Source organism: Cornus florida, unplaced genomic scaffold, assembly GCF_030987335.1.
Source record: "Cornus florida cultivar Cherokee Brave unplaced genomic scaffold, ASM3098733v1 CherokeeBrave_3.0.0_Hap2_Chr11, whole genome shotgun sequence".
NCBI classification, from domain to species: domain Eukaryota; kingdom Viridiplantae; phylum Streptophyta; class Magnoliopsida; order Cornales; family Cornaceae; genus Cornus; species Cornus florida.
In genome coordinates this window covers 24,538,650-24,547,463 of record NW_026775581.1, presented here as the reverse complement: position 1 = coordinate 24,547,463, position 8,814 = coordinate 24,538,650, and the positions used below count along the sequence as shown (strand labels likewise).

General features: G+C 37.3%; 1 protein-coding gene across 1 annotated transcript; it reads left to right on the top strand.

Annotated features, from left to right (window-relative positions):
- The first annotated feature begins 1,541 nt into the window (after positions 1-1,541).
- On the top strand, positions 1,542-8,356 carry LOC132282392 (pentatricopeptide repeat-containing protein At1g74750-like). The gene is made up of 2 exons (XM_059784061.1): positions 1,542-1,757; positions 5,063-8,356. The coding sequence occupies exon 2, from the start codon at positions 5,066-5,068 to the stop codon at positions 7,664-7,666; it is 2,601 nt and encodes an 866-aa protein (XP_059640044.1). The 5' UTR covers positions 1,542-1,757; positions 5,063-5,065; the 3' UTR covers positions 7,667-8,356.
- The last annotated feature ends 458 nt before the right edge of the window (positions 8,357-8,814 follow it).

Sequence of the window (8,814 nt, the reverse complement as noted above, 5' to 3'; positions counted from 1 at the left end):
GGCTGTACTGTGTCCAACAGTGATAGAACAATTTCAGTTTTTGGGCCAATTTCCGGAACAAAAAAATTATGTTCCAAAATGTTCCCAAATTTCAGCCGGCCCACTATTCACTGTAGAAAGGAGAACAACAGCCCAAAGTGCAGGAATTCATATATCACATATTTAAGAATTCTTAGAACAGTTCTCAACTGTGAACTTGCCCTAATTTCTGAAAAAACACTCTAACTTGCCCTCTCTCTCTCCAACTGCAAGCTACAAAATCTAAAAGAATCAGAAGTTCGAGACCCACCTCCATCTCTATTCTCGTTCTCAATTTTGAAGTTGCCCCCTCGCTCTCTCTGCAATTGCAAACTACAAAATCTAGCAGATCTGTGAACTTGCCCCCCTCTCTCTTTCAAGAACTATCTCAGCTCTGCGTTTTCCGGCGAACCCCACCTCTGTGTTTTCCGGCGAACCCAAAGCTTTGGCGCGTAGATCTGTCACTCCGGCGAGCTCTTGTGCGCTCTCGTCTGCCGATTCCGACGAACCCCACGTCTGCGTTTTTTTAACTGAATTTTTGTTTGATCCAAATTCTCAAATCTCTTGCAATTTTTTCAAATCTCTTGCGTAGACCATGATTATCAAATTAACTCCTAATAAAACATGAAATGGAAATGAAAATGGAAATGGAAATGGAAAAGGAAAATGAACTGTGCATGTCTCACTCTAAAATAACGAATTCTCTCCATTTTCGTAAAAACCCCATCCAGCTAATTTCTGTCCTCTTACATACTTTAATGCACAAAAGACAATTATATATATATATATATTATCTTAAATTTTTTAAAAAAATGTTAGATAATATAGTATATGACTTATTATTATATAATATAATATATAATAAAATTTGTTTTTCTATATATATATATATATATATCAAAATAGCTTGAATCCTCATTTTTTATATTTGTCCATCTGAAATTTAAAAAATTTAAATTTAAATGGAGAAAGAAAATAATTGTGACTTATTATTAGATAATATAATATGTGATTAAATTTGTTTTTCTATTTTTAGTAAAAAGGTACTGAAGAAGCAAATTTTTTATTTATAGGTTTTTATTGGTAATTTTTTAATTAAAAAAATCGAACACTCGTACTAATTTCATGCAATGAAATTTATTGGTAATATTTACAAGTTTTTATTGGTAATTTTTTAACAAAGGAAACCCAACAATTTTTTTTGGTAACTTATAGTTTTGGAATTTGTCACTTAAAAAATATATATATTTCATGATTTTTTTTTTTTTAGTGATTTTGGTTACACTTTTATTCTTCCAAACATGTTTTGTTCTCATATTTCTTAGAACAATATACATTACCAAACATGTTCTACCATGTTTTGTTCTCGTTTCAGAACATCACATTACAAAACACTTGTTCTGTTCTAGACTAGAGCGGTACACTACATCACACTACACTTCCCAAACGGGCCTTAGAGTAAACAAAAATCTCTGATCAGAATCTTCTGATTGTCAAATATAACTCTGAAGGCGACAACACGTGGTTCAGAAAACAGCAGAACAAAAGAGTAGGGTAAATAAAGGCACAGTCGAAGCTCTTCCCAACTTGGTTGGAAAGCTCACGGGGTTTAACGCCAGAGTGAAGAAGAGCAGAGCCGCCGCCGCCTCCTCCCCGTTTAACTCCACTACCGTCTTTATCTCTCTAGAAATCTTTCTCTCTCTCGCTGTGGATTCTGAGAAGTCCAGACACCATTTCAGGTCATTCTCTTCCCATGACTCTTGTTTCTTGTTTATTGCAAATATGATGTTTTTTCTTTGCTGGTTGTTCTGTTTTTATGTCTTGCTTTTACCAGTATTTGAATTTCTTTGCTGGATGGAAAGTAATTGATTGTGTTTATTGCTTCGTTTTGGTGATTTAGAATGTGGGTTGTTGATTATTCTCGGATGTTTTTAAAGATTGGTGATTTTATTTGTCTGGTTAATCAAAACATAAGAGCTATTTTGCAGGCAAAGTTCTTGGTTTTTTGTTTGTGAAAAAGAGGGTTTTTCTTTGAAAGATTTAATGGGGCCTTTCTGAATGGGGAATTTATGTATTAATGTGGTTTTGGTAGGCGTTTGGAAGCACAAATTTTGCCTATGGAAGCAAAAATCTGTTTTGATTATCTTTGCTTTCTGAAGTGATGAGAGTACTTCCAAGTAGCAAAGAACAGGACTTTATGTGTTTTCTAACAGTATTTTGTTGGGAAGATGGGTTTCTGAGGATAGATTGATGAAACAAGTGGAATGCTTTGGATAGAATATCTTGTGCACTGATTTGGATAGGAGTCATGAAAGTTATTTTATTTGGTTGTGAAATTGATAAGCATAGTACATTTGAGTTTATTCCTGCGGGTTGAAAGTACTTTGGCAGTAAAAAAATGAAAATATACATAATGAATAAAGCCATTTTTTTAAATTTAAAGTTATTTTTGTAGCACTTTCTAAATCGAACAATAAATTTATGCTCATCTGTGAAATGAGAATGTAACTTATCTAGGAAATGAAAGAAACATAGTGGAACCACTGAATGTTAGCTTCAGTGATATCTCTTGCCACCTCCGACAGGGTCATACAGGATTTGAGTCTGTTCGGACATGAAGGCTTGATAAAAGATTATACATTATTTGAAGGGTAAAGTGCAACAAACCCCCCTGCGATATAAAATTTTTACAAGAAACACCCTTGCTATTTAGTATGTGCATATAAATCCCTATAATTTGAAATATTGTAGCAAATTGCCCCCTTGGTGGTCAACATTGACCAATTTTGTTTAGAAAACCCCAAAATACCTGTAGATTGTTACAGCATACCTTCTTAGAATCATAACCATTATATGTTTCGTTGCAACCATCATATCTATTACCAGCATCAGTAACATAGTCACCACCACTACAAGCTCCTTCATCCTGAGTAACACCACACCGAAAGCTATTCTAGTGCTATCTCCTCATACTCCACATATGCTATCCTCTGTCATTACCTTCTTCAAATTTGCTTGCTCTTTTCTTGGTGAGCTCTATGTTACTCATTAACAAATAAAAACTTTGTTGTTTTTAGTCAAATATCTGGTTGAAAAATGGCATGAGGCTTTGATAAAATTGGTGCAGTCAAAGTCAAAGGTAGTCATATCCACATTCAAAATGACCTTTACTGGTTTATTGTGGATGAGCTTTGGCGGAACTTCCAATATCACTAGAACTCTAATGTACTGTTGCCCATCAGTGACTAGATTGCACCTGTAAAGATGGTTGTTGCTGTAAACCTAAGTGCAGGTTAAGGAAAGGTAAGCAGCAGAAATTAGAAAGTAGAAATATAAAGTATTTGTGTTGAGCTGCTCAATCAAAAGGATTTACCCAATTGGGGTAAATCTATAGAGGCGATTGTTGATTTTTTGGGTTTCTTGGATCCATGGGACCTCTTTCGTTGGCTTTTGCCTTTGTATAGTCTTTGGGATGCGTTCCCCCTTTTGAACGCTTTGTAATACATCTTGACTTATCAAAAAAGAAAAAGTGTAAACAGTGAAGTTATGATAATGAATGTGTGTGTGAGTACCAACAATGAAAAAAAAAAAAAAGAGAAAGAAAAAGAAGTTATTATAATGAATAGTTCAAAATAGTGTGTTCATGGAAGTGTGGGGCATCAATAAATAAGAAAGAGGAAGGAATTGTGTTTTGCTAAACCGATAAAGGAACAGTGTGACGCTAGAGAAGTAAGAAGACATGGTTCAACGCATCATTGCAGAAGTCAGAAAAGACGGTGAAAAATCGGCTTTGGTAGAACCAACTATATATATGCATGTATTCTAAAGGGAAATGGATAGATTGAAATGAAGAATTGAGAGAAATATTGCAATTCTTTTGAGTTTGAAGCTTTTGCTACGTCATTATCTTAGTATAGATTTATCTTTGAACTTCGGCTTCATCAATTTTATTTTTTTAATAATTTTTATTTATTATTTTTTTTGAGTTTTTTTTTTTCTTTCCCTTGCCGTTTACTAGAGTTATTGAGCTTTTAGTTTTCATTCATTTTAGATATTGTATTTGTGCAGGAGAAAGATGTAAAGGCTTGAAGTTTATTTTATATGCCAAAAGTTGCCCATGTATCATTAATTATCTAGAGAGCATTTTAGTCCAACAAGCATATTTTTGTTAATGAACTCTTCACAACATTATAACTTTTTGATTCAGTGTCGTTTCTCTGTATTTTTTATGGTAGGATGAAACTTTAAACATTATACATTATTAATGAATTTTTGTACTCATTAATTCCCTTTTAACTTCACTATTACTGTGTTCAGAAATTTCAAAATTTCTGCTGATATTAACATTTAATATGTTAACTAAAATGTGACGTGTTATAAACCAGTTGTGATACATGCTTTATTACCAGCAAATTGATAAATTGTTCCTCAAGCACATCAGCATGGTAATTCTTTGCATCTAGCTGGCTACTGCATATGAGTAAGTGATGGCCACATTAGAACAGACATGTGACAACTTTAATCAACGGCATTTTCCTTGTTGGTAAACTTGGGTTTCATTTTCTTGTTGGCTGCAGCAATTGTTATATTTCGGGTAGCAGGTTCTAGGGTGGCTTTTTTTCAATCACACATATTCTAGTTTAATGGGACATATCTACCAATTGCATCCTCTGTTGACTTTTTGTCTCCGAGCAGCTTGGTCACTCATCCATTATGATTTTTTTTCGGGATTAAAATTTTATGTTTCATATGACTGTGATTGTTATATTGGGATGTCTTGTGTCTTCTCTTTTGTTTCATGCAGCCATGATGGGAATTGGGACTTCTGGATGGGTTAAGCAGTGTAGATTTGTATGAATGAGACTAACATATGAATGAATACGGTTCCTTGCTTAAAATGAAAGAAAAATTTGTGGCGAAATTAAAATTTTCATGACCCTTAAAACCTTTTCATGGAAAAGGCGGCAACTGATTCCTTTCTCTTTTAATTTTTTATTTTATTTTTATTATTATTAAATAAAAATTCTTTCAACTGAATATACAGAATATGTTACGAACAAAGCAGCTCGGTATCCTTTCCCAATCTGCCAAGTCCTTTTTACTTAGTGCATCACGATGTAGCGCAGCAGATGGTGGGAGTTCATGCACTTGTTCTGATGATGAAACTTGTGTTTCGAGAAAGCAGCAGACAAGAAATGAAGTGCGACATGTACAAACTCCACCAGCGATCGTATCCAAAACTTCAACAAGAGTAGGTCCCTTAATTTCAGGAGATGCAGTAGAAGTGGTGAGTTCTAGCAAAACCGAGAGTGTTAACAACACAGCTTCTTTACCACAAGTTATATCTGCTACCAGTTCTTTGAGGAGAACAGACTGTGTCAGTTATGCTGGTAGCATTGACGTTGTTCAAAAGGAAACAATGCATTCACCTCCTATTACAGACCAGTTTGTCAAGGCGGGTATTGCTGCAGTAAGCTTTTTGTCCGATTTAGTAAACTATAAAATTCCAACGTTAGATGGGGGTGGAATTCTTAGCTCACCACAGAGTTGTATGGTTGATCAACCAAGGCTTTCCAACATCAAATCCTCAAATGTAAAGACCTTCAGAAAAGAAAAAGTTAAAATAAATCCATCTGCTGAGAGAACAGCAGGGTCAAAGCCGACAATTAACTCTCATGGTACAAAAGATAGAGGAGAGAAATCCGGTTCCATTAAAGGTTTGAAACATGTTAATAGCGCCGGGAATACAGTAGATAGTCATTGTAAATATTCTGATTCTCATGATAAGAAAAGGTATACACCTCAGAGATCAAAAGCTTATTCAAACTGCTTCATGTCCAATGTACTGTCTTCAGAAGGAAAATTTGTTGGGGAAGTAACAGAAGGTTTCAAGAAGCCCCCAAGATCTACAAAAATACCGACAGGAGTTGTGCCAACGGCTAGGCAGTTTGCGAGCACTGGGCATGTGGTGGATCGTGTTTCTCAGATATTGCGACAGTTGAAATGGGGCCCTGCAACAGAAGAGGCTCTTAGAAAACTAAACTGTTCAATGGATGCATATCAAGCAAACCAAGTTCTTAAGCAGCTTCAAGACCATTCAGTTGCTCTTAGTTTTTTCTATTGGTTGAAACGACAAGCTGGGTTCAAGCATGATGGGCATACATATACCACCATGGTTGGCATCCTTGGCCGTGCCAGGCAATTTGGTGCAATAAACAAGTTGCTTGACCAGATGATCAGGGATGGATGCCAGCCGAATGTTGTGACATATAACCGTCTCATTCACAGTTATGGCCGTGCTAACTATTTGGATGAAGCAGTTTCTGTTTTCAATCAGATGCAGGAAGCACGTTGTGAACCTGATCGTGTCACCTATTGTACACTCATTGACATCCATGCGAAAGCCGGGTATCTTGATTTTGCCATGGAGATGTATCAGAGGATGCAACAGGCTGGCCTTTCTCCTGACACATTCACTTGTAGCATCATCATCAATTGCCTAGGCAAAGCTGGCCATTTGGCTGCTGCCTACAAACTATTCTGTGAGATGGTTGATCATGGTTGTGTACCAAACTTAGTGACGTATAATATTATGATTGCTTTACAAGCAAAGGCAAGGAATTACCCAATTGCATTACAGCTTTATCATGACATGCAGAATGCTGGATTTAAACCGGACAAAGTGACTTACAGCATAGTTATGGAGGTGCTTGGCCTTTGTGGGCGTCTCGAAGAAGCGGAGGCTGTTTTTGCAGAGATGAAACAGAAGAACTGGGTTCCTGATGAGCCTGTTTATGGTCTTCTAGTTGACCTGTGGGGTAAGGCTGGGAATGCAGAGAAGGCTCTGGGATGGTACCAAGCCATGCTCAATGCAGGTTTGCGACCTAATGTGCCCACATGCAATTCCCTGCTCAGTGCTTTCCTTAGGGTACACCGGCTGTCAGATGCATACAACTTGCTTCGTTGCATGCTTAGTTTGGGTCTAAATCCTTCTCTACAAACGTATACTTTGCTACTGAGTTGTTGCACAGAGGCCCAATCATCTTTCGACATGGGGTTTTGCTGTGAGCTAATGGCAGTTACAGGCCACCCGGCACATGCATTTTTACTCTCCATGCCGGCAGCTGGACCTGATGGCCAAAATGTGCGTGACCATGTTAGCACCTTTTTAGACCTGATGCACAGTGAAGAAAGAGAGAGCAAGAGAGGACTTGTGGATGCAGCAGTTGATTTTCTACACAAGTCTGGACTCAAGGAGGAGGCTGGATGTGTTTGGGAGGTGGCTGCACAGAAGAACGTGTATCCAGATGCAGTTAGAGAGAAAAGTTCATGCTATTGGCTGATAAATCTTCATGTTATGTCGGATGGAACTGCTGTTATTGCACTGTCGAGGACACTTGCCTGGTTTCGCAAGCAGATGCTTGAGTCGGGCATTTGTCCTACCCGCATTGATATTGTGACAGGATGGGGCCGACGGAGCAGGGTGACAGGATCTTCTCTAGTGAGGCAGGCAGTGCAGGAATTGCTGCATATGTTCAGCTTTCCTTTTTTCACCGAGAATGGTAATACTGGTTGTTTCGTGGGCTGTGGGGAACCTCTTAACAGATGGTTACTACAGTCTTACGTGGAGCGTATGCATTTGCTCTAGCATTTGATGCTTTATTGGCTGGCATTTGTTGCGCACGAAAACAGTTTTGTTGTGGAACAGGAACTTGGCACTGCCTCATCCAGTCATCCTTTAGTATGTATTTAAATTATTCTTGTGCAGCTATTTGTAATTGAATCTATCCTTTTACATGTCTTTTGATGCTGGTTTTTGAGGTTTTACTCTGGATGCATGTTTTACTTAGCATCCTATTGTGATGGTGAGTGAGATGCCTCCGGATTGGATTATGGAAGAATTTATCATTATGGAAGTCACATTTATCGACGAATATTTGCTTCCTCTAATTGGCGTGCTCAAGGGAAATAATCAACGCGTCAAAGATTTAAACCTGCGTCTACTCAAATGTGATTGTTTCATTAGCAGGTAGATGCAGAAGATGTTAATAGGAGATTTAATCATCGACTGTAAAGTTCCTATTTCCTTGAGTTGGTTGTTCATAGGTCTCAACATTTGTTTCTGGAAGTGAAAATCATCGCTGTTTATGAGGAATTTGTAGATTATGGGCTTTTGTGGCATACCGTTTTGGTTCTGGACCTTGTACTGTAGTTTAATTTAAATCTTTGTAGCTCAAGAATTGTGAGAACCCTTGATTTGTGCCAGTGAAAGACATGAAGAGAAGCTTCTTATGCTATTTGTCCGTCTTTATAAGACTGATTTATTATTTCTTTTTCCTTTTTATGGTATTAAATTTCACAATTGCTGGATAAGTGTTATTGTGAAACACGAAATATTAGGGTTCAAAGCACCTTCACGTAATATTGTCTCTAACGTATGTAGCATGAATATATATGCATGATTCTGCTGTTAAGTCTGTCTATTTTTAAGTCATACAATGTTTCTAAGCAGCTATACTCATGCTCCGCACACTTTGGCTCTCATTCTCACTACGTGTGAATTAAATTTTGCCGCGGAGCTTTTTCTCCCATTCTCATTGTGTATGAGATTTTTTCGTTTTCATGCTCCGTCTCTTGCTTTGTGTGTGTCAAGACGAAGTCTTGGCCCAAGGCTAAACAGATTGTGAGCATGCTAGGATCCAAGGGGGTTGAAACTTTTAAGAGTGAGTGATGTGTGAGTAGCCAAATTACATCATGAACGGCCAACAAGATGTCAGTCGTAAGGCAATCATGAAA

Bases quoted from the DNA above. Each gene is read 5' to 3' on its own strand.
- LOC132282392 (XM_059784061.1), top strand. From the start codon at position 5,066: ATGTTACGAACAAAGCAGCTCGGTATCCTTTCCCAATCTGCCAAGTCC.